This window comes from Pyxicephalus adspersus, chromosome 1, assembly GCF_032062135.1.
Source record: "Pyxicephalus adspersus chromosome 1, UCB_Pads_2.0, whole genome shotgun sequence".
NCBI classification, from domain to species: domain Eukaryota; kingdom Metazoa; phylum Chordata; class Amphibia; order Anura; family Pyxicephalidae; genus Pyxicephalus; species Pyxicephalus adspersus.
The window spans coordinates 62019832-62044651 of NC_092858.1; the positions used below are offsets into that span (position 1 = coordinate 62019832).

At 36.0% G+C, this 24820-nt stretch overlaps 2 protein-coding genes across 3 annotated transcripts in view; one reads left to right on the forward strand and one right to left on the reverse strand.

Moving 5' to 3' along the window:
* TPP2 (tripeptidyl peptidase 2) overlaps positions 1 to 1957 on the forward strand; it is a 35293-nt gene extending 33336 nt beyond the window's left edge. For both annotated transcript variants that reach the window (XM_072411692.1, XM_072411701.1), the window contains one exon: positions 775 to 1957. In XM_072411692.1, coding sequence (XP_072267793.1) covers positions 775 to 864 — 90 coding nt within the window. In that variant the 3' untranslated portion in view covers positions 865 to 1957. The remainder of the gene's footprint in view (positions 1 to 774) is intronic.
* On the reverse strand, positions 1804 to 23872 carry METTL21C (methyltransferase 21C, AARS1 lysine). Its single transcript, XM_072411725.1, has 5 exons — positions 23715 to 23872; positions 17114 to 17301; positions 13867 to 14021; positions 7823 to 7940; positions 1804 to 7675 (listed from the first exon to the last, which is right to left on the reverse strand). Exons 2-5 carry the CDS (start codon positions 17289 to 17291, stop codon positions 7281 to 7283), a joined length of 846 nt encoding a protein of 281 aa, XP_072267826.1. The 5' UTR covers positions 17292 to 17301; positions 23715 to 23872; the 3' UTR covers positions 1804 to 7280.
* Positions 23873 to 24820: the final 948 nt, after the last annotated feature.

Sequence of the window (24820 nt, forward strand, 5' to 3'; positions counted from 1 at the left end):
TAGGATCACTTTTTGCATAAAAAAAACTGACAGAATTAGAACGCTAGGGGGGTTAAAGTCCTTCTATCAAACTACTCATTTATTGGAATTTCTTGGAATTTTGTTGTAAGGAGGTTCAGCTCAGAATTTTCTACAGTAGTCCCCCACCCCTTAGCCTTACCTTACTTGATAAGTGGGGCCCTTATCCATGCTTGTTTCCTTGTCTTTTATTTTTTTTATTGTCAGGAAAAGGGTCTTTGCTATTAGTTACATTGTATGATTGTTTTTCTCCCTCCCTAATCCAACAAGTTCCCACTAATCCTCTCCTCACTAATGTGCTGTTTTGGAAGAAGATTTAGGAAATCCATAGTAAGACTCGTGGTAATAGAGTCAACAGAGTCTACCAGGACAGTGGTTATGACCTCAGATTGTCATTTGGTTCTCACTTAACACTGGCTGGTTTCGGACTTCTTTATTGTTCTCCCCATAATTTTGCTGGGTGGAAGAAGCTGTAGGTGGGTGGTGGCCCCTCTATTCTGACCTAACTTTTCAATAACCACACAAAAACAGCCGGGTGGTATGTCCAGTTAATAGGGGCCGGGGAGAACAGAAGTTATTTCAGTGATGTGTTTCCTTTTCTGTTGGAGTAGTGGACAATCTTTTTATGTTTTATTTATCGTTTATGCATACCTCCTACGTGAGTGAATACTTGTTCATAATCTATATTATTGTGTTCTGTTTCTCTTCCCACACATACTATAAATTAATATGTGTCCTGTTTCTATTCCCACACAGTTAATGAAATTACTTGGTTGGACCCACTGTGCATCTTTTACAGAAAACTGGATCCCAGTCATGTATCCCCCAGATTACAGCATTTTTTAAATTTCTCAATATCAGTTAATACAAAGGTCTTATACATGACAATATTTACCTGTCTCAGACTTTTATGTTTTTTTTCAAGCATGTTTTCCTGTTAATACAACTGTTAAATCTAGTATTTATCCGCCAATGCACTTATGTGCATATTTGTGTGTGGTATTTGGATGGCCTAAGATTGTTGCATGTGTTGGTGATTTTTTAATTAGAGATCTGGATTTTACAGTAATCATATTTTTAACATTTTTATGTTGAGGTTATGAAGGCCTTAATTCAAAGAAATATTTTATTTATAGCGGGAGAACTTGTTAATACATATCAATTGCTTACATATGTAGAGGTCACCATTTTCTAGGCTAAGCTAATTAAAATGCAAAATAAATCCTTTAGAGCAAGGGCTCATTAAGGTGCTAAGTCCCCATCAACTGGCATAGGATCTAATGCAGTGATCAGCTACATTTTATTAGATATTTACATATTATATACTTTGAGTATAATCACTTTGTGTGCTTTTATGTAACTTTGTGGTATCCAAAGGCACTGCCCCACCCCCAGATTACTTTGTTCAATTGAAGGAATTATGAGCAGGGTATAAGGCCCTTTCCTTTTTGCCTTATGCAGAACAGGGGCAAAATAGACTGAGGGAGGTGGCAGTTACATAAATGCTCACTGACTCTTTATACTTGCAAAGCCATATTTAGCAGTGTGAAGTGTTAGATGGAATTTAATGCACAGATGTTTATTTACCATCCATTCACTTATGTATTAAATGGATTTCTGAGTTTTCATCCCAGTGTCCATAGCGGCCCTCATGTTTAAATAGTAGTGATTTTACAGGTCTAGAATATTTACTCTTTATTGTATGTAAATGAAATCGGTCACCAAGGAGGTTTTTTTTAGGTAATAGCATAACCTGTATATGAATTAAAATAAGGACACGTGCCAGGCATTTAATGTTTCTTTATTCAGGTATATTGTACAGTTATACATATGTTTATCATCAGAATTATGTAAAATAAAACACATCATGCACAGGACAAATATGTTATAAACTCTTGCAGGTTTTGTTTTTTTACAATTATAAAATGATTATAGCACTCATAGTTGTCTGTGTTTATTTATTCTGCAAGTGATTTGTAATATCTTTTGGGATAAAGCAACAGCCCTAGACACACGGTTTAATGCTTGCTTGACGTAAAGTTTTAAATTAATTTGTCTTTATAATAGTTTCCTGCTCTTTCCAAGCCTAAACTGTGCCCTAAAGTGATCCTGTCACTACACCAGAAAGCATTTTTTACTCCAAGAAAAGGGGAGTAATGACCTTGCAAAGAAGTGTGTGTGGTTGGGGGGGGGGGGGGTAAAGAGGTATTTGGGGTCTGACTAGTCAAATGTCTTACCAATTTCAAACTTTCATTGCAAGCTAAAAAAAAAATAGGCTTACAGAGAAGAAACCACCTATAGTAAGATTACAACAACTTGAATTTTCTGTGGTAGTGGTAGGAGCATTTAACGGGAAATGGGCATTCATCTCATTCAACCAAATACCTGTGACATTTCAAAATGCAGAATGCTTTAAAGGAAAGTATAGGGACTTTTTTTTAAAAAATTGTAATGACTGAGTCATATTAGGCCAGCCAATCAAATAAAAGCAGTATGCTTAGGGACGTCTTACAAGAAGATCTATTGGAGTTCTAGCCTTTTCTCCCTCTATTTTTTTTTTTTTTGCTGAAACAGCATTGCAGTCTGCATCCCAAGAAGTAAGAAATACCGGTAATTTCCCCAGCAGTGCTCTACCCATTTTTACATTCACATGAAAACCATAATGTGTCAAGCCAAGTTTACAGCAGCAGAATTCTACCCAAACTGCTAAATATTGTTAAAGTATCCATATACAACCGGTTTAACTTCCAAACGGTTTGTAATTCTATTTAGGCTGTAGAGTAATCACGGCAATTCCATTCATAGAACAGTCAAACAACAAACCTAAGGCTGGTATCAGAGACAGGAGATGCTTTCATTTGACGCTGAAAAACTCCCTGGAACTCTTGAAAAATTTCCATTCCTACTGAAGGAGCAGTAAGGGAATGACATTTCACTCTTCTGGAAAGTGACTCAAAACAAGTAAAGCACTCTTGTTGCTGACAAGTTGTGTGACATCATCCCAGACTTGTTCAGAATGCTGATAATTACCCAAATGCTGCCAGATGCTTTCAAGAAGACCAAGTTATACTTATTCATAAAAAAAAAAAAAAAAAAGTTAACATGGATTGGTTTGATGTTTAACAAAGTATTAATTATGGTACCTAAACTGTGGAATTGTGAGGGCATATGTACTTGAGGGTTATAGGTACCGTACTTACTCCCTGGACTGGTTTAAATGGGCTATTACTTTCAAATGCTGCATTAAATATAGTTGGTAACTGTCAAGTGGTAATCTAATTACTTGAAATGGTCCCCCTAAAAGTCACATGTATTTTCTGTGATATTGTGATCACTGTAGCTTAGGAAAGTTCAGTGTGACCCACAGTAATGTCTAGTAATCTTTTCCTCCAGATGCAAAGAGTGCCCTCTTGTCCTTTGTCATTACCTTAATGAAGTAGATAATTGGGAAGAGAGTTCTCTTTATGGATCATTTATATATTTATACAGGGTGATCATATACCCCTTAAACAAAGTTGAACAAGTGTTTGTCAGCATTAAGTGGGCATAGAATGCATTTTTCTATGCGTAAAAAAAAAAAAAAAAAACTTAAACGATTGTAGCATCAGGCGGCAACATAACAAATTGAAAAAAAGTGTGAAAGTTTTGGCTGTTTACCAGTCGGCTTTAAAGATGTTTTGTTTAAATGGTTTTATGAAAAAGATATGACATAAATTTGTAGACTCCTGGGAATTTATGCTGTTAAAATATCTATTATCCCCCTTTTGTAACAAATTGTGGGTATAAAGTCAAATATATCTTTATGTCAAATAGCTTTTCATTGATTCTCCTAAAATAGTTTCTCAAAAAAGTATCCTGTCAATTCTAAGAGTTTGTGTGTGTGTGTGTGTGTATATTTGTGTGTATATATAATATATATATTTGTGCATCAATTTTCGGTCACAGTTCTAATCCCTATTCGTTTGTCTATTCAGTGTATATTTAAACTGACACATCATGCCACCTAGTGGTCAATTATCAAAAGAGCACCGCAGTCACAATAAAAGTGCTGTCTTTTCTAACAAACATCTGAATCTAAAAAATTCTAAATTCATAAAATAAAAAACATAATTTTAATAAACTCCCTAAGAGTAGGGTCATCACGGATACTGAGTCACACACCATTTAAAGACCTCAAGAACAATATTAAAAATCTGCTTTAGGGATATCTAACGGAATATCTAACATTTTCTTCCTAAAATTTATGTTTAATATAAAGATGTTTTTTTATATAAACACCATTTATCTCTACATACTAGAAAACCGATTGAATAGGACTTTCCCTTACACAATATCTGCTTAAAAAAGAATACTTTTTTAGACTAAGACTAAAAATTTCTTACTGGATAACATTTAAATAGGCCAGAAGATGAATTGACTCCTGTTTCAGGTGAAAAGGGAGTTTGGGTTATAGTCAGGTATTTGAAGACATGGCCCTCATAGAAGAATGTTTGTAGGTTCTACATAGATGGTCTTACTGAAGCGTAGGGATTCTGCCAAAGTCAGAGGACACTTCAAGAAAACTTCTTAATGATGGCTGAAGGCTAACAATTGTTTTTTTTAATTCTAGCTATACACATTGCATGTTGAACTATAGTTTAGAAGCTAGTGTACACTTCATCTTTGGTTTTATATCCTTTAAGCAGGAATTATTTACAATCCTGTTAATATTTTACACAAATAGTTCCAGTTTGAAAAAAGGCCCATTGATCCAAATCCACACTATATAGTAGGTTCCAGGAGCTTAGGTTTGAGCCTCATCAAAAATTCCATGAAAAATGTGCATGAAAGTCACGTGTTCTTTTGTGTCCCTAAGTTTCCTAAGTTGTTGTTCTTTGGCCATGTCCTCTCTCTAATATCTGAGTGAGAAGGAGCAGCCTTTATTATAACCACTTAAGCATGTGATAGAAAAATACATCCCTAACTGCGCTTTTCCCTCCTGCAATGACCTACTAATGACTTCACCTCATAACCTCATTACGTCAGAGCTGCCCCGACTCTCTGGAATGGCCTTCCTCATCCTGTTCAGCTTGCTCCTACTTTCTGCACATTTGAAAGAGCTCTTAAAACACATTTTTCATTTTCATTTTGGCCTTACCTTCTGTTTCTTAAACCCTAACTACTTACCTACCTTTCTTTTTCACCCCTCCTATTTTTTAGTGTTTCCCCCTCCTCTTAGATTGTAAGCTCTTCTGAGCAGGGTCCTCGTTTGTCATTGTTTGTATCTCTTGTACCTTTGTATGTCATTTACAACCCCTATTAAATGTACAGCGCTGCGTAATGTGTTGGTGCTATATAAATACTGTTTAATAATAATAATAAAGCACATCTTAATAATCTAAGGCTGAAAACTACAGTGTCTGTGTCCCTGAACCTTACAGAGAATTCAAATATAAATGAAATAGCAGAGGATTAACATAATTTCATTTGTGCAATATATGGCCAAAAGTTTGTGGACACCTGATCAATACACATACCTATATAGCCAGAAAATATGTACGCAACCTTTGAATGGGAATGCTAATAATACACCATACAAAGACATTTTGGATAACTGTGCACTTCCAACCTTGTAACAGCTTGAAGAGGGATTTTTCTAGCATGACTGTGTCCCAGTTCATAAACTATAAAGACATGTTTGACATGAAGGACCTCAATTGACCTAGTCCAAACCTCAAGCCCGCTAAATGTAAAAATCAATTCAATCATACATGCAGTACATTTTATTTTCTAAATACATTAGATGCTACACTACTGTGAAAAAAATGGGACATATCCATTTTTAGGTCCGTAGTGGGGTGGTGACATCACATATTTATTAGGACACTGCTTTGGTGTGAATTGGCTCCAATGCACTGATATGACCTGTATCTTTGTATTTGATTTGTAATTTTTTAGTTGTGCCATTTCAGGTTGCAACATTGAATTTGTACAAACTGACAATATTGGCAGTGGTAACATAGGAGGGGGTACAAGGAGTCTCTTACTTGGACCAGTCGCAAAATAAAGCAGGCTGATACTCTCACTAAGTCACTGGATTTCACATGCCACTTTCTACAGAGCAGGAACAAGTCTACAAAGAAGGTAATGAAATACAATGCAATTGATAGGGACTGTTATTTCCTTAGAAATGGAGAACCTTTGTGGATGCGGAAGTGGATTGCGCCTTTATAGTAAAAGCCCACTGTGGAAAAGTGTATTTTGATAACTGTATAGAATATCCCTAATATTATTATTAATCATTTTAGTTACTTTTTATTTGCCTTTCTTTTCTTTTTTTTCAATATTTTTATGCAGACCACGTAAAGTGACAATTGCAAAAGCTGGGACAAACGGTTATACTGCTGGGGGTGATTCCAATGATCACTGTTTTTATTACCTAAACATTCACCTAAAAGAAAACCCGCCTGTTGCTGTAACTGCCTAAAGCATACATAAATATAAAAACAAAAAAGGTTCCCCATGAAATCTCGAAAATATTACATCTGTTTGTCCATACCTGATCCTTTACATGAGGAATAATGGGACAAGGGGAAAGATAAAAAATTTTGTGCTATCTTTTCATCCCTTCGGATGTGATAAGGACACTGCATTTCTGCAAAGGTCTACATGTAGTTTTTGTTCTGCTGTAAATATTCTTAAGCTTAAAAAGTGAAAACAAATGCAGCCACCGCATCTAAAACAGGGTAAGCTACAACACTTTTCACGCTTAGATACAAAAAAAGCCTTAGCTAGAATTGGACTGATATGTGAGTCACTTCATTTCATCACTTCAGTGAGTTCATTTAAAACCACACATCCACCTACGACTAGCCCGTCAACAGAATAACAACACTGAAGCGATTTTACTGCCAAATAAGCAGCATTATTACCCTGTTACAGAAATTACAATAAAAATGAATTTGTCAAGATTAACTGGTAATAAAATAATGTTATGGTGAAACTAAAACCAAATAAAAAACTGCTGCAGTAATGCTAGTGATAGATTGCATCATAACTTTTTAAGTGTCCATATACTTAAGACTTAATCATAAAGAATTTTAAAAGTATGTATTTTGTGAATCATTACACTTAAATTATGATGCAATATTTGTATAATTTTTGTGTTAGCTGCTTGTGAGAATATCAACTATTGGTGTCCCTGACAGTGACTACTGCAAACATGGCAAAAGATATGTCATTCAAAAATAACCTCCATGCATAAAAAGACTTGCCATGGTAATCTAATCCATTATATATCTTGCTTTAAAGATTTTAACCTCACAGTCTGGGAACTCTGCCAGCACTTCTGTCTGAAAAGTCTTGTTGAATTTGGCTAAAAATTCTAAATCAGTATTAAACCTGAATTTATTAGCCCATATCAACTGTGTTCCAGGCCGGCACAGGTGTTTCATAGTTTCCAATAGTTCGTCCAGACAGGTATGGTGGTAGACTACATCTGCCGCTAGGATATAATCATATACACAAGTGATTTTCGGGTAGTTAAGGTCAAGGTCTTGTCCCCACACCAGTTCTTTCACTTCGGGCATTTGCAAAACTCGCCCTCTTGTGTTTCTTGATAAATTAAATCTCAGATTGCCAAGTACATCAGGCAAGTCAGTTGCTGTGACGTGAGCTCCTAGAAGAGGAAATTGGTATCATACTGTACTGTACAGGTATTAGTAGTGCATGCCGAAGCAAGAAAACTATTTAGGTTGGTTAAAGTTTATATGTAAATTCATTGGTAGTTAGTTTAAACACACAGAAAAGTAAACCAGTCACAGACCTAAGATGCATGCAACAATCGATACCAGTCCTGTTCCAGAGCCGATTTCAAGAACCTTCTTGTTTCTCAAGTTAAATTTATTTTGGTTTTCTTCCAAGAAGTAACATAATGCCTTTGCCTGCGGGTGACAAACACAGGAATATTACTCAGTTCACCAGGAAGTACTTTAGTGCATCATTGAGGAATTTGGGCACAGCATGTCTGTTTGAGATGCATTTGAATTAAAGGAAAAACACAAGTGGTTCAAGTAAAATACAGCATTTTGTATTTGGACACAAGCTTTGGGAAGCATTATGCACTAGGATTACACGAGCCTCCAGATCAGAGGTCAGCAAACTTTTTTGGCCACTAGGCCATTTCAGAGGTAGGCAGGAGCACACTAGGCCGGACTCTCTCTCAAGTCCCGCCCTAATGGCTCCACCCCCCTACCAGGAACCTGAAGGAAAGTCTTCGGCAGTGGTGGCCGCAGTAAATAGGGAAGGAAGCCACCACACGGATGCTCAAGAGCCGCATGCGGCTCCGGTAGTTTGCTGGCATTAGGCCGGATTGGCCAGGGGGTGTTAGGCTAGAACAAACTACCGGGTAGGCCGTATCTGGCCTATAGGCTGGAGTTTGTCGACCCCTGCTCTAGAATCTGATGATATATGGATAAGGATTAGAAGATAGGTAGACAAATAGTGAGTGTAAGATGGCAAAAGGATGACATGAACGTACAACAAAATTGGGATCCCTTGCCTTCCACAACAGGTATAATGATGGCAGTGAAAGGATTACAATATCTGACAGATGCCTTCCCAGACTGCAGTAATCTCACCTTTTCATTATCACTGGTACAATTTTATATATTTTTTTTGCTGAAATGCATTAAACCTCTGCTGACCTCTGAGCAGTACAAAAACATAAAAATTCATTCTTCTTAATTGATGTGTGTGAAGTTTCAGCCAACCCAGCTTGAGCAGAAAGTAAGACTAAAAACATAGTTGGAAGCTGCAATGAGAGCTTATGAATCGTGTTCTTATTACCATTGCCCTATATAAAATATTTCAATTATAAATACAGGGCAACAGAGTTATAATAAGACAATGCTTTTAGGTCAACTTTTAATTAACCAGCTTTTTAATTTAAAATTCTTTAATTAGGTATTGTTTTTGTCTAAAATCTCATGTTCATTAAATAGAATCCATAATATTAAAGAAAGTAAAAGCATAGCAGTAAAAATAGGCCCATGTTTCATGGTAATTGAAGAGAATTAGCTGACTCGGCATAGGGCATCTGCAGAGAAACCAGTGCTACCACCTAGGGAACAACAGTTCTTTTTATACAGTATACTGGCATGATCCAGGCCTTTCCACTACTAATATTGAAAATACAAATCTTGATTTTTACGCTAGTAGCCAGGTGCTTGTATTTGAATGTGCTTCACAGAAACAAGTTTGCTTCTTTATAAAATAAACTTGAAGACATAGTTGTTGGAAATACAGCAAAGAATGACAGGACTACTCACCCCAAATACCATTCAATAACCTGGGCTCCGGCATACAAAGGTCAGGGGGACCTAATAGTGGTATACAGACCCACTGGAATATTTTGTGCTGTTTGCAACCTTTATTTAATGTACAGGTCTACGTAATGTGTTGGCGCTATATAAATACTGTTTGTTAATGATAATAATAATAATACATACATACAAACTGATACTGGTACACAAGTTTTGTGCTGAATCTAACCTAACTTCCCGCCATTTCTCTACAAAAATAATAAAGAATATTATGCTAACAAGACCATTAACGAAACACAATAGGGAACATTTTTTGGCAAATTAGCAATGCCGATATACATTAGGTTGTTTCTCACTTAGCGTCTATGTGAACCCTTTGACTTCCTAAGCAGCCAACTGTGACAGATTTACAAAACCTGCTACAGATTTATTACTGCCAATGAGACAAATATTCTTTGATATCTATTATCTCTCTGGTGGCCAAGAAGACTATTTTTCACAACTGTATTAGTCCTCTAGCTTCCACTATTGCCAAATTATGGTTTGTTTTCCAAATGGAGTGGGTGGAAGCTTCTTTGGAGAAGGAATCACGTGTCAATGAATTTTTTTAGGTCTGAGAATCTTTTATCACTGTCTTCTCAACTGATATTAAAAAAGTATAATTTCTTCATTGGATCAAACAGCATGGTATGCTGTCTATTAGATAATGATCCCCAGTTACGTATTGAAGTTTCCCACACTTTATTGTTATGTCACATTTTTACACAGAACTATGTATAGAACCTAATCTTGAATGTTTTGCTTTTTATATTACCTGTACTACTGTTGTATTTCATTACTCCTTATATGTATCCATTTTTCCTCTAAAGATAAAAAAGGTTCCTACAGACACCTAATAACTGTAGGAGAAAATGATTGTTACAGTGACAGTAGAATGAACAAGCATTGTACAGACATCAATATCCTGCTCTATGGAAATGAGAGAGGGCAGAAAACACCTTGCTACATCCTTCCCATTAGAAAACAACAGCAGTTGTTTGTGTCAGTCGTTTAGTGATCCAGCATGGCAAATCATTAAACCACATCATGGGACAAGTGTTCTGAGGCTATATTTTCACCCAAGACAATTATAAACATTCATCTCAGGCAGCAAAAATCTAGCCACTGTACGAAGCTTTAGAAGTAGTCTCGGCCAGGTTTTATTTTTTTGCAGTGCTATTTTACAGCAGCCGGGGGAGAAATTAATGACTGAAGATGTAACCTTGTATCCAATCTGTCCCATAACCGGTCTCCCTGCTTTTGTTTAGTATCACCTTGCTGTGCGACAGAATTGATGAATGTCCCCAATGAAGACATGGACAAGGAGCTATTTTTGTCACTTGGCTATTACTGAACGCCGTAATTTGCCTGTAGTTCTCATTTATTAATGCAGCTAGATTAACAATGCATCAGTGCACAAGACAGGTCCAGATGTTCATTTAAATTGTGCATAATGTGCCTTATGATTATTACTGTTTCACAACAGCAGCTAGGAAAAAAACATACATGCATAACTGTTAGCAAAATGTTTCCTAAAAAGAACTCTTTATAGACTTACAAATGTTATATTAAATATTAGGACGTTTAACATGATGAAAGAGAAAATGTTGTTACATTCATGTGAGTTGGGTGTAATATTCTGAAAAAAGCATGAAGTTTGGTCTATGCCAATATTTACTTGTATTCGCCATCCTAAACCTAGCACTCCTTTTCAAGTCTGCTCCTGCCTGTACGAGAAGACTTACCCAGTGAAGTCTGTGGGATGGACTGGGGACAGCAGGGCCGCGTGATGTCACGTTATAGCAGCATAACAGAGCATGGGAGTAAAATATACAGCTTATGCTGCACCTTAACCAACTTTTCCTAAATTAAATTGTGTAAATAATATAACGCTGGGGTAGCAACCATATAGAGGTGGAGATCCCCTATCAGTGCACTGAGATGCTTGAAGATCTACTATGACTGTGGTGTTTGATTTTAGATTTTAAACAGGTAATGTGAAATCTTTATGCAACAATATAAAGAACAAGAGTCTTTGTGCTCCTATCCATTTTCTATGGGCTCTTAGAAAATATTCACATTTTATAAAAATATATGTGACCCTTTTTCCATCACACTTCTGTCCAGAAGTCTTCAAACGTATGCTTCAAATGTATGCAAAAAAATGACTGGAGAACATAGACTAATATAGGAGTACCCATGGGTGACCCAGCAAACCTACAATGGATTTCCAAAAAAACATTTGTTATTAGTTGGCAAATGTTTTCAATCCTGGACCAGATTCATTTTCGGTTAGCTGGATCAATTCACACTCAATGTGAAGACATCAATATCCAGACTGTTTTGAAAGAGATAGCCGCGCTGCAATTCATCTGTCGTATGACTGTAATCAACAGGTACATCACAAGTGACCTGATGCTAACTCTATACAGTGTATACAGTTTAATAATATGAATTATTTTTCTTACAAAAAATATTAAAAATTGGATTTAAAAGATAAACAGTTGCTCATATGTGCTAAACATGATCAGTATTCAAACTGAAAAGTGATCAGATATAAATTTGGTCTTGTTTTGGAGCTACAATTTAAACAAAGAATACACAGTATACTATTTTACCTGCCATAATATTTTCAGAGTTTTTTTTGTCCAGAAACCACAGTATAGACAGCCATTGATCTCTCTCCACTGCAGTTTTATTAATACTGCTTGACCACCGATCTGCCCACTGCCATATCACTGACCAGTGGAGGAGCATTACCAACCTTCTTATGACGATAATTGCAGGAAAATAATGCAAAGGTTGGTTTGTTCTTGGGATCAGATTTCATAGGTGACGTACATTTAAATAAAAGAGTGGAAAACTGCAATGTTGTCCAAAGCACATTCATGAAGTATAGTGAAGAAGAAAGAAAAGCAGGCTTTTTAAGGCACTTGGTTACTGTATAAAAAACATAATTACTTTATTAATTGAATACAGAAATTGTATTCAAAGTGGTACATTAAAAGACCAAAAAGAAGCCTTTTTAGCCTTTTCACATAGTACTGGACATACGCTTAGGATTGACAAACTTGTATGAATGCAGAATGTCACATGACAGGTCTCAATCCGACGCGTTTTGTCCCTTTAGGCTTCCTCAGGGGAGGTAGATCATTTGGCTTGAATCGTTGTGGTATAGTGGTAAGAGCAAGTGGTAAGAGCGAGGCCGCCAGCTCGCTCTTACCACTCTGTTATGCTTGTCTGCATAACGTAGGAATTAAAAAAAAAACAAACAAATGTACACAGAATCTATCATACCAAGAACTGACGAATATATCCCAGCAATAACATCTTACAGCAACGAAACAGTATAAGAGAATCCAAATTGCCTTATTAGTACTTTAAACAACATACCGCCTCTCCATTTGGTGTAATCCCCATACTGCACACATCTCCCCTACTCTCCTAGTTCCCTGAGGAAGCCCAGAGGGGCGAAACGCGTCAGTTGAGACCCGTCATGTGACCTGCATTCATACAAGTTTGTCAATCCTAAGCGTATGTTTAGTATGTGAAAAGGCTAAATAAGCTACTTTTTGGACTACTAATGTACCATTTTAAATACCATTTCTATATTCAATTAATAAAGTAATGATGGTTTTTATACAGTAACTACCTTTACGTGTCTTAAAAAGCCTGCTTTTCTTTCTTCTTCACTATACTTAATTTCTACTGTCCAATCATCGGACATTAAAGGCTTGGAACAATAACCAATATTTTTGTAAAACCCAGGATATCCCGGCCTGTTACATTCACCCAGCATCAAGGGATAATATGGGTAACAGCTTCATTATCTAATTATATATCATGCGAACAGCCCTCATTCTTTCTGCTGTCTTAAAGTATAGTCTTGCTAGGGATTTGTTAAGGGATAGCACAGGGAACAGAGTATTCTGTATAAGTATGCAAAGGGTTACGTTGGACAATCTAGTCTTTTATATTTATCCAGTTTTTGGTCCAAAAATATGCAAAATACATACAGCGCATATACAGGAGGCAAGATAAATACAGGTAGTCCCCAGGTTAAGGACATCCAACATACGTACGCCTCCCACATCCAACATACGAATGGGGCTTTCCTGCTCGCTGTGTGCAGAACAGAGGTTTGAAGGGGGGAGAGGCGGTTTGCATGATTTGCAGAAGAAATCTTTTGCTAAACATAGCTGAGGTTGTGGGTGATCTTAGAGGAGTGAGATCTTTCAGCAGCCTCTTGTAACTCATTAATGACCAAGACAAACTCTGCAGTTGTTTCTTTTTACTTTTTATATTAAAGCACAGCTTGCTCCAGAAGTTAATGAATGTCTAGGCTCCATAGAGTTTTTTTTCTTTGCTTTGTTTGTGGTTAACTCACAGTGAGGATTGTAAAGAGTAACTGACGCCACACTGCCTAATAATATGTATGTATGTAACCCGGAAACTACCTGTACACACTTTAAAGATGATAGTAATCACAAGGTAAAGTTTTACTTACTCCAGGCCAGATCACTCCTGCGTAACCATCAATGGCCTCCTGAATGATAATTTCGTACCCTGCAAACCAGAGTTGCTCTTTCCCAAAACAGGAGTAGACAGTAGGAGCCCATGCCTTGAAGGCCTGGATATATGGTTCGGGGGCACATGTGACATCTAAATGTAAAACACATTGTTCAATATAAAAGAGCAAGTAAATGTAATTAGTGAAATGCTATTGCTATCAACACAAAACTACTGTATGTGACAGTCAGAATATCCTATCAGTTTAATAATTAATTTGACTTGTGTGGTCCATGGCAGGCAGATTATACAAAACTCCTCACAGTAGGAGCAGTTGGAATGAACCCTTTAAAACATCAAGATTTGTGTAGGGAGCTAGAGTGGATGTAATTAGTGTTGGTGTTCAAATTCAGGTTGTCCTTATATTCGACCCGAATATGGCTGTTCGAATTCGGATAGACCCAACCCGAAAAACACGGGATTCGACTTTGCAAATTTGTGTGTAAAAAATGTGTTAAAGAAAAAAAAGCTTTAATGTTAAAGTAATTTATTCAATGTGTGTGATTTGTGTAACTAACTTTTATTTTTTACAGGTTATCCCCCAACAACAGGATGGTTCCCACACTGACAGGAGGATGAATCCTCCTGTCAGTGTGGGATCCCTGGGCACTAGAGGCTAAATGGGGACAAGTCTCCCCATTCATCAACTCTAGTGCTCTGTGATTGGCTGAGGAAAGGTAAACCCTGATGACAGTTCAATCACCAGCCAATCACAGAGCACTACAGGTGAATGAATGGGGAGACCTGTCCCCATTTAGCCTCTAGTGCCCAGGGATCCCAAGGGACTGCTGTGTTCTTGGATAGAGAATCTCTATCCAAGAACACATACTAATGTTATGCTAGGGCTGCAAGAGCAATTAGGGGAGCGGAGCTGTCAGCTCTGTTTCCCTGATTGCTCTTGCAGTTCTACACAGTCCAGAAAAATAACCCAAATTTTCCCCCCATTGACTTTAATAGTATTCGAATTTGATGTTTGATCACCTCAACAATATCCCCCTATTTGATCAAATAAATGACGAATCGAATAGTGAGATATTTGACCAACACTAGATGTAATTATGAATACCAGTCTCCAATGGATGCAGAAGGAGAAAACTGATAAGGTCACCTTTCTGTTTAACAACACTGCTACCTCTACCAGAATAAGGGGTCAGAAGTCTGCTCTGCAGTGGAATCATAGTGAGTTGAAATTAACACAATATACTTTTGAGGCTGGATTTATATGCATATTTTTAAAGTTAAGGTTGCCTGGAGTTCAGATTTAAATTGATCCTGTTGCTATACTGAACATGGTAAATCAAGCCCAAAATGGTAAGAATGGTTAAGATAATATATTGAAAGGTTCTCTGGTGTGCAATTCATTTTATATCTCCCTACACCAATTTCCTTTATACATTTTAACAGATAAATAACACATTAGTCTTAATATTTGTTTGAAATGAACATGGCAGCATCTTCATGCTGATTTCCTTTAAGCTGCATTCCCCAGTGATACGTCTTCTATATGGTGGCACCAACCCTAGTGCATATTAACCAGGTAGGTGTTCTCCATCTTCTACAGGTTATGCAGAAATGGGTGTATATGAGGTTTACATAAAAAAAAAAGGTTATTAAAAAGGTATTTAGAATGTACTATACTTGGTACCCCATCCCAGTGTGCACCCCGCTCCCCTATTTATTATAAATTAATATTGTACTTCATTCTCCAATTGCTAAAATTTCCTTTAATTAAAAGTTACAAAGAACTATACTACTAACCAAAGTAAACCAACCTGCAGCATGGTACGGACCTTTCTTTAAAGAAATGGTGGTCAGATTACATGTCACTACCTCTTTGTTTGCTTTTTATTTTTTCTGATTGACATTTTCCAAAACTCTGTATTTATAAAACAGAGATCAGTTTAGAACTGCTGTACTGTAACCAACCTAAATTTGTTATCAGAAGCCCTATTCACTTAATTGGGGGGTTTGCCACTTTTGTAGCCATGATCACCAATTTTAAAAATGGTGTTAAGCAGTCATAGACTTACATTGTGGTTACAATCAGTTTGTGTAAAACAAACAAAATTGATCTCCATGTTCAAACAAACTCGTGATAACAACTACCAAGAATATTGCACATTTCAAAACACATATGGGACAGTTTCAGATATTAATGCAATGATTCCAAGTACAGGAAATAGGCATTCTAAGGGTTTGGATTTTTGAGGATCCAATGATGTAAAAATAAACATTTAAAAGAATGGTAATTAAACATAAAAATGTAAATACTGTTATTTTAAGTTTAAACAAACAATTAATATATTGCATGGTTTCTCCCCTATGAGTGTGGGTAGCTCAAGTATCACTTGGGGAAGGGATGTTTGGGGAGGCAGTAATAAAATGTCAGGAAATAGGAGCAGGGGGTCTTGGTGTGACCTCTGATTTCCATGTGCCAATAGTAAAAATTAAATCTTTTCTTTTGGATTTGCAATGCAACAAGGACTTCATAAAGCTATATAGTATAGTATAAATCTCTCTAACTACATCAGGGAAGCTATCCAAACTCAATAAACTATTTTAATCTTACATCAAACACAGTAATGGCACGTATTTAGTACATTTTGATATGATATGATTTTGATATGAAATGTTGATGATATTTGAAATATATTTATATGTAAAAGTAAATGTTTATGTATATCTTTGGAGGACCAAACAACACAGTCCTAAATATTATCACAGGTGCACTAAATAACCCCAAAAAATAAATAAATAACAGCTGCAATATTCAACCTCCCTGCCTCATTATATTCCAAGGGAAGCCTCCATGCTGTGATTATCCTTTAGGCAAATTATTGCCTGCCAAGATCTGTCCTAAAACTGTAAAATAGGATTGCATCCACAGGTAGCCAGACACACTTACATATTTCTGCACAGTAATATTTCCTAACACAATGTACTAACAATATCTGCCTCTTCATATTAGAACACATGCTGTATATTTGGGAGATGATAACATACATCCAAAGCAAAAATACATATTAGGCAGCTGGCAAGTATACATTTGTGTAGTCTGATCTCTAGCAGGATGACAGATTACATGATCAGAGACTGAATCCTTCTTTGCATGCACTGGCAGGGTGGGCTTTCTGATATATTAGGAGGCTGGAGACCTGGGAATGACACACTGATTGTGGACATACCTTCCTTGTCACCCCCCAGTTGAGGGGTCTGTAGAAATGGGGGATCTGACACTTCTTGCTGCTGTCTTCCCTCTTGATCACCCACAGTTTCATCAGATCTCTCCCAGCTGTCTTCCTCCTCTGCAGTGGAGAGCTCAGGCTGCACACAGGACATACACTCCAAACACTCAGCATCCATAGCAGGTGCCCTGAGCACAGGGAGAAGACAAAACAGCAGTGATCAGTCAGTGGAGCTCATCCTCTGCCTCTCTTATCATGTGTGCTAGGTCTCCTGAGGAGGCTGGCTGGGATGTGGAGGTGTTGGGGAGATTGCAGATGGATGGGGAGGTATGTGCTGGTGTGGCTGTCCTGGATGGGGGCAGTAATTGCAGAGTCAACCCTGATTATGTATCTGATACACGTCTAGGAAGGACACACAAAACCTTCTTCTGGCATGTATACTGACTGCTGTGATTAATCCAACACCAGAATAATAATCTTAGATTTAGCAGATCCTTACCACTGTTAGGAAGCGTGAAACACAGATAATAATTTGTGGCAGCTTGATATTTTCCACTTTGTTCCAAGTCATAGCACATTGGAAACTAATAGTTTGTGCTTGTTACTGTCTAAAAGTATGAACAGGAGAAAATACAGCGAACAGGAATTTTGCCTAAATATCAATAAGTGTACTTACAAATCACAAATTATATAAATCAACAATACAAGTTGAAATATATAAAAGTGTTCCCCGTGCCCATTTTAACACAGCATGGGATCGGGGTAATAGGTGTAGAAAATCAAGCTGACCATGGATTATTAAAGTTGAAAATTAAGCGTGAAACGTCTTGTAACCCGGCGCGTTTCACCCTAAAGCTTCCTCAGGAGTAAGTATGGACGCAGGTAAACTGATGATTGAAAAAAAATAAAAATATATATATATATATATATATATATATATATATATATATATATATGTGTTTAGAGTTTACATGCAAAACGCATACAGGTAACTTGAACAGTATGCAGGATAGTAATATATAGGATGCAAAATAGATATCAATATAATAACAAATGCATCATATAGAAAAGTGCAGGAGTATGTGAATAAATAATTTCGAAATATCAATACATGAAGACATTTCATACACCAAAAAATACATAAGTGATGTATATACTTCTGATGGTATTTTGCAACATTGTATTAATCAAAATGGGGACAGGGAACACTTTTATATATTTTAACTTGGATCGTTGATTTATATCATTTGTGATTTGTAAATACAGGTATTGATATTTAGCCAAAACCCCTGTTCTTCGTATTTTCTCCTGTTCATACAATTTGTTCATATTTAAGGGGTGGCACAATTTACAACAACCTACAAGGGTGTAATTTGTGACTTGCACCTTTATACTGTCTAAAAGTGAAATTGGATGATCTAGCACTGGCGTCAAGGAACATTCAGTTTGATAGATAATCTGTATGAGCTATTGCCAACCCCAACAACATCAAGTAAACGCTCTACTTTACAACATCCCCATGTTAATATGTGCATTGGTGGGACTTTGCTACTGGTTTAATTACTAGCCTAATATATGGATGTGATTTGTCTAGTGTCGGCCCTTTGGCCATTAATCAACAGATCTCCAAAGTAATGTGAGATCTGTACTATGTTGGATGTATATTGTATTATGAGACTACCGTATATAACTAATAAAATACTATTGTTGCCAAAAAACCCTCTGTTGCCTTACTTTCTTGTAAGTGAAGACTCCTATATATTTAATCCTAGAATTAGAACAGCTTAGGTATAATAAAGAAAACTATGTTTTCCAAATTGGTGTTGTAACTTTTTGTGGTATATCATTAATGCACACATTTAAACAACTATTAAAAGCAAATACATTTTTATTTCCAAATTTTGTTAAAATGACCTACATTTAAAAGTCAAATAAATATATATAGATTAAATACATACAGATTTGATTTTGACCTATTTCAAGACAAAAAGTGATTGTACATATATGTATTGTCTTTTTTAATCCGCCGCGTTTCACAGAACAGAGTCTGCTTCTTCAGGAAAGAGGGGGTGAGTAGTCTAGATCCAAAAGACATTGATAAGGTAAGGTATATTGTATGGGTATTCTTAACAGAAAAAACAACAATTAAAGCAAAAAGATCCATAAACCTACATATGTTAGCACATCCATATATCCTATCAAGGATACAACAAGGGAGGAGAAAAAGAGGCACGCACCCCGTCGACCAAGGGGAACTACCAACCAGCTGGATTTTTACATAGAGTTTTTCAAATCACTTTCTCCAAGAAAATATGAAGATCCTTGTTGTAGCTCAAGTAATAATCATTCATCACAAATAAAAAGAGTTTTCAAATAATTATTTCCTATTAAATATAATTTATATATCTGTACCCACTAAATTGCTGCATCAGTTGTCCTATTTATTAATTAGTTTAGTTATATACTCATTCATTTTAAAATTCCTATACAATTAGATGTTTTATTTTTAATGACACAAGGGGGGAAACAATGTTGCTCAGTAGGTTAAGTGCCCAATGAATTTATATAATTTGTAGTAGTTCATTTTCATTTTTAAAGACATTTATCAGGCCACTTATAGGCAAATTTCTATTTCTCAGATTGATCACATATCCCCCCTATTAGTTAATCCATTCACTGAAATACTATCCACCAAAGAAAAAATATTAATAACAATTCGGTACTTACATGGAGTGAAAAGTAGAAAAAATTTTTCTGGACAAATAGTAGACCCAAAAACTTCTGGAGGTTACACCCCTTAGAATTAGAACAGTTTAGACAAGTTTCCCCCAACATTTAGAATGCTTTGCTATTTCACAGCACTATCATGGCATTTATGCTTTCTTTGATTATTCCCATATTTCTTGAACAATTGTTTTTTTTTCAATACAATGCATTTTTCTGCTTTAACTTTAAACCCTAAGGATCAGATCATTAAAGGAACGCTAAAGTTGATCTAAGCTCTTAGTGGATGGCATTAAGCTTTATAAAGAGCAAAGGTGCATACAAAGGCTATATTTTGTCCTATGACTAATCTATCATCAGTACAGGTGCCCTGTGGCATCATTTAGTGATTCTCCACGCCAGATCACAAAAAAACAAAAAAAACAACCATTAACAACACTGACAAATATGTTTTTGTAGAGGATACAGCAGGTATACCCTGTTTGTCTTCCACCTTCATACAACAGAACAGGTCGCTCAGCAAACATTTTCCTATCCACTTTACCTTACTTTCCTCCTTGCTATGTACACTTCTTCCACCACATACATAAAGATCAAAGCAATGGTGTGCAGTTTGTTGGTCTGGATGGACATTTCTCAGTGTTGTTCACCAGACCCATTTTAAAATTTATGCTGCCATTTGCCAAGTAATCAACAATAGGAGATATTCTGCATAACATTGTAAAGACACAGCATTTAAAATGATCACTGCTCTGATGTTGCAATAATGTATGACACACAACCGTGTCTATAGTGAATTGGTATATTGTAACATTAATGTGGACACATGTGGCAAAGTTATACCTTTGTTTGACTAGTTAAAGCCCCAAATAAACCCTTCACCTAAATCAAATAAATACACTCTAGATTTTAAAACATAAGGCGTCCAAAATCTTGCTCAGTGTTCAGTTCCTTTAAAAGCAGCCCCAGGTTGAATAGAAAAGCCTGTCCCATGTCAGCAGCTGCAGAGTGGAAATCTTGCTTATTTATGCAAAAGCAAAAGTCTAATTGCAATGGTCCAACACCCCCCCTATTAAATCGGATCTTTAGCTCTACAATCAGCAAGGCTTATACTTTCCTGCTTATTGGTGAGCCCTGACTCTGACATAGCAGGGGGCGAACAGAAAGCAAGGGGTCCACTCCACAGCATGTTTGCAGGACACAACCCTTTCTAATATTTTGAGGACAACACACTGTAAGACCTTTCAGCTTCAGTCCGGAAGAAATGAGTAGAGATATTAAAAAGTATTATAGTGGTTTTGTACACATTTTAATAATGTAGATGATGGTAAAGTATGGTGATCAAAGGGAAAGTCAGTGGAGCACCAGCCAAAAATGTAATTTTAATACAGCCTCTGTGAGGTTTTTATTACTCATAGCATCCTGGCTGTTTTTGTTTTGGTGATAGTGGCCACTAGACAGAAACATTTTTGTATTTTTTTCTACTCTAATAAAATCAAGTGAAATTTTTGGAAAGAGTTTTACTTTACCAAAGTCATAAATACTGGATTTTATAGCATCATCTGCTCTTTGGTATTTGGTATAATTTTCAATCTTCATTGTACAGAAAAAAAAACATAGCAAGTTTCTTTTTCAGCATGAAACAGACAAAAAAACTATTCTGAAATATGTTATATAGGCATTTTTTTTTGCAGGTACTTAGCACAGGTCTTCATTTTTCTGAGAACATAGTAATAGTGCAGACCATTTATTTTCATAGGTCAACACAAACACAAACTGTTCAGGTTGCAAATCTAGTGACAGCAATATGCTCTTAAACCAATGTCCTGAATAAACAGAAGTCGAAGCCTTATGCTAAGAAACCAGGACAACACTTATTTCTGGAGTCGGCTGTATTCTTTGGTGCATAAATAAAGTAATAATGATTATTATAACTTGTGAAATTTAAATTGTACAATATGGTAAATATTAAAGTAAATACAAATAAATGCTAATCATTGACAGTGACACTAATCCCATCTCATTTTATTTAGCTTATGGATTGCTAAAAATAAGTTCTCTCAAGCCTCCAAAAATGTTTTTACGCTACGATGCTAAAATAAAAATGTGGGTTTTCTCTAATGTTTTTGGGTCTCTACAACCAATTGGATTACTATAAAACTGATGTGGATCATGTCACACAAAGAAAAGATTTTGGGCCTGATTTATTAAAGCGAAGAGAGCACACTTTCATCAGTTAAGCTGGGTAATCAAGTAAACATGGAATGGATTCATCTAAAGTCATTGGCTATTTTTTAGCAAATGTTTTGAATCCTGGACCAGATCCATTTCAGGTTTGCTGGATCACCCAGTTTCACTGATGAAAGTGTATCCTCTTCAGCCTTGGAGAGCTTTATTAAATCAGACCCATAGTATGTTATTTTATGGGACTCAAAATATATGTTCCTAATTGGCCAGACAGTACAAGGACCAGTGTAAATGCCACCATTCCAAACACAAGTACCTTGATTTATACCTGGGTGAATTGCTTCCTTCGTTGTATCACTGCCTAGGGCTCTATTTGCAGACACATTACAGATATCAAATACCAGCATGCTAGACTAAATATGCTGCACTCTTGCCAAGGAAAACCATTATCCAAGGATAGATGTTAGAGATAGAATTTGTTATGACTAAATGAACATTTGTTTTTTGTCTTTGATTTATACTCCAGTGTAAACAATGCATCATATAAATAGAGATTTGATAAGCAGACTGCACAGGTTCTGGTGCTAACAGATTGGTAGGTTTGAAAGCTAAAAATAGTCGTTTTCTGATAATATGGGATGATAAGATGGATGGGCCAATTGACTTTTGACCTTCTATTCCTTTGGAGGTTAGAAGCTGTTAACAGCTAACACCTTCTGTACGGTTACTAGTTAAGCTTTGAACACATAGAAGTATTATAAGTTTCACATGACAAACAATGCAATAAATTAATTTTTATCACTATGTCAGAACATCATATAGCAAAATATCTGATCTTTAACGTTCATTCTCACAAGATTTCCTGATAGAGACATTTCAGATTTTGTATTTATTTTACTCACCTTCATGACTATTACCCCCATCATCATCACATCACCTCCATCACATGACCATGAAGCTTATAGTTTTTGCAAAATTATTTATGTAAAAAAACTTTGATGATTTACATTGTTGTTGTAATTCTGTTTATCCTACATTTACAAATAATTCATGTACAATGCTACAGATCATTTCTTCTTCATCGGCAGTAAATAGTAGAAGGATGCAGACTTTATGAAAACAGTTGATGGGTAATACATTGGGCTTTGAGACCCTTTGGTTCGCATTGATTATAAGCAACAGCAAGCACAGTTATTTTGCAATGCACATGTACAATATTGAGTTGTCATGCATTTTTAGGGATTTGCACATGTACAATACATAGCAAAAAAAAGAGTAGATCTGTTTTCTGATTTAACACATGGATATTCCCAATACTGGAGCCCAACAGGTTAAACTTATAGAAAAAAAAACATTTTAGCATCTTTGTTAGCTGTTGTTTAAAAACATTACACATATAATTATAGCTTAGAGTTTAAAAAGTAATAATATTTTGCAGAATGCAGATAAATTATTTTACAAAGAAAAAAAAAACATTATTCTGTTTTCATTGTGAAATGTGTGGATGCAGACAAAAAAGAATTATTGAAATCAGTCAGGTATTTATCATCCTGCAGTTTTACATATTTTTTACAATTAGCTTTAAAAAGAAAAAAACTGAATTCTGTCTTTATTGTAAAAAATTTGTGGATGAAATTAAAACGGATAATTGAAATCATTCAGGTATTTATCATTCTGCAGTTTTACATACCTCAGAGCTTTCAATAGAGAGATCCTGGGGAATACCACTGGCTTTAGAAGCTGTCACTTTAATGTTACTATCTTACGGTTGTGACAGCTCTGTTCCCAGACGCTCACATTTAAATGAAAGGCAAGTCCAGGGGGTAGGGCTGGGACCACCATAGTCAATCAGAGTGTCTGAAACCAAAACCATCACCAAAAAGTATTATCTGCTGTTACCTGTCATTCAGTCCATTAGTGGTGTTATTCACTTTTATCTAATGACTCATGATAAAAATGTTTCATGATGCAATGCACAGTGGTCAGGAAAGAGATAAAGTACAGCCAGATACAAAGTGTAGCACAGCTAATAATATACTTTGTTATTACGAAATATTTGCAAAGCAAAATTGTTATAGTAATCTTAGTCACATGGATAGTGGCAAAGTGACTCAGTATTTAGCACTCATACCTTTCAGTAATGGGGTTCCACTTTTGAATCCTGGCTGGGGCACTATTTTCATGGAGTTTGTAAATCTTTGCCATATTTATGTGGGTTTTCTCCTTCATTTTAAATACACCCAGGCAGATTTATTGGCTTCTCCAAAAAATGTCCCTAGACTATGGAAGGGAAATCAGACTGTGAGCCCCACTAAGAGACAGTTATTGACATGACTATGGACTGTGTAATATGTCAGCACCATATAAAATCATGATAGTAATACTAAAGGCAAATTTGAGAAAGTCCAGTATGAACCTTTTACTGGCCTATGAAATGGTGTTTTTAGGATACTAAATTAGGACTAAATCAAACATTTTCATCAGGGTGCTGAATAGTTGGATAATAAAAGGAAGCAACAAGCAGGTATATTTGTACCACTTGTATGTTTCTCAAAACAAAACCTACAATTCTCACAGGCATATACCTTTAAGACATTCCTTAATGTGTTGTATTCTCCGAGCTTTTACAACCAAATAGGAGAGTCTACTCAAGATGAAATGAGTGGTGGAAAGTATTTTATACAGACAATGAAATCGGAAATTACTATACAATTCAGTATGCAATGAGACTCAAATCATTATATTGGATGCAATGTTTATATTGAATCTAAATTTGAATCTGTTAGAAATATCGAC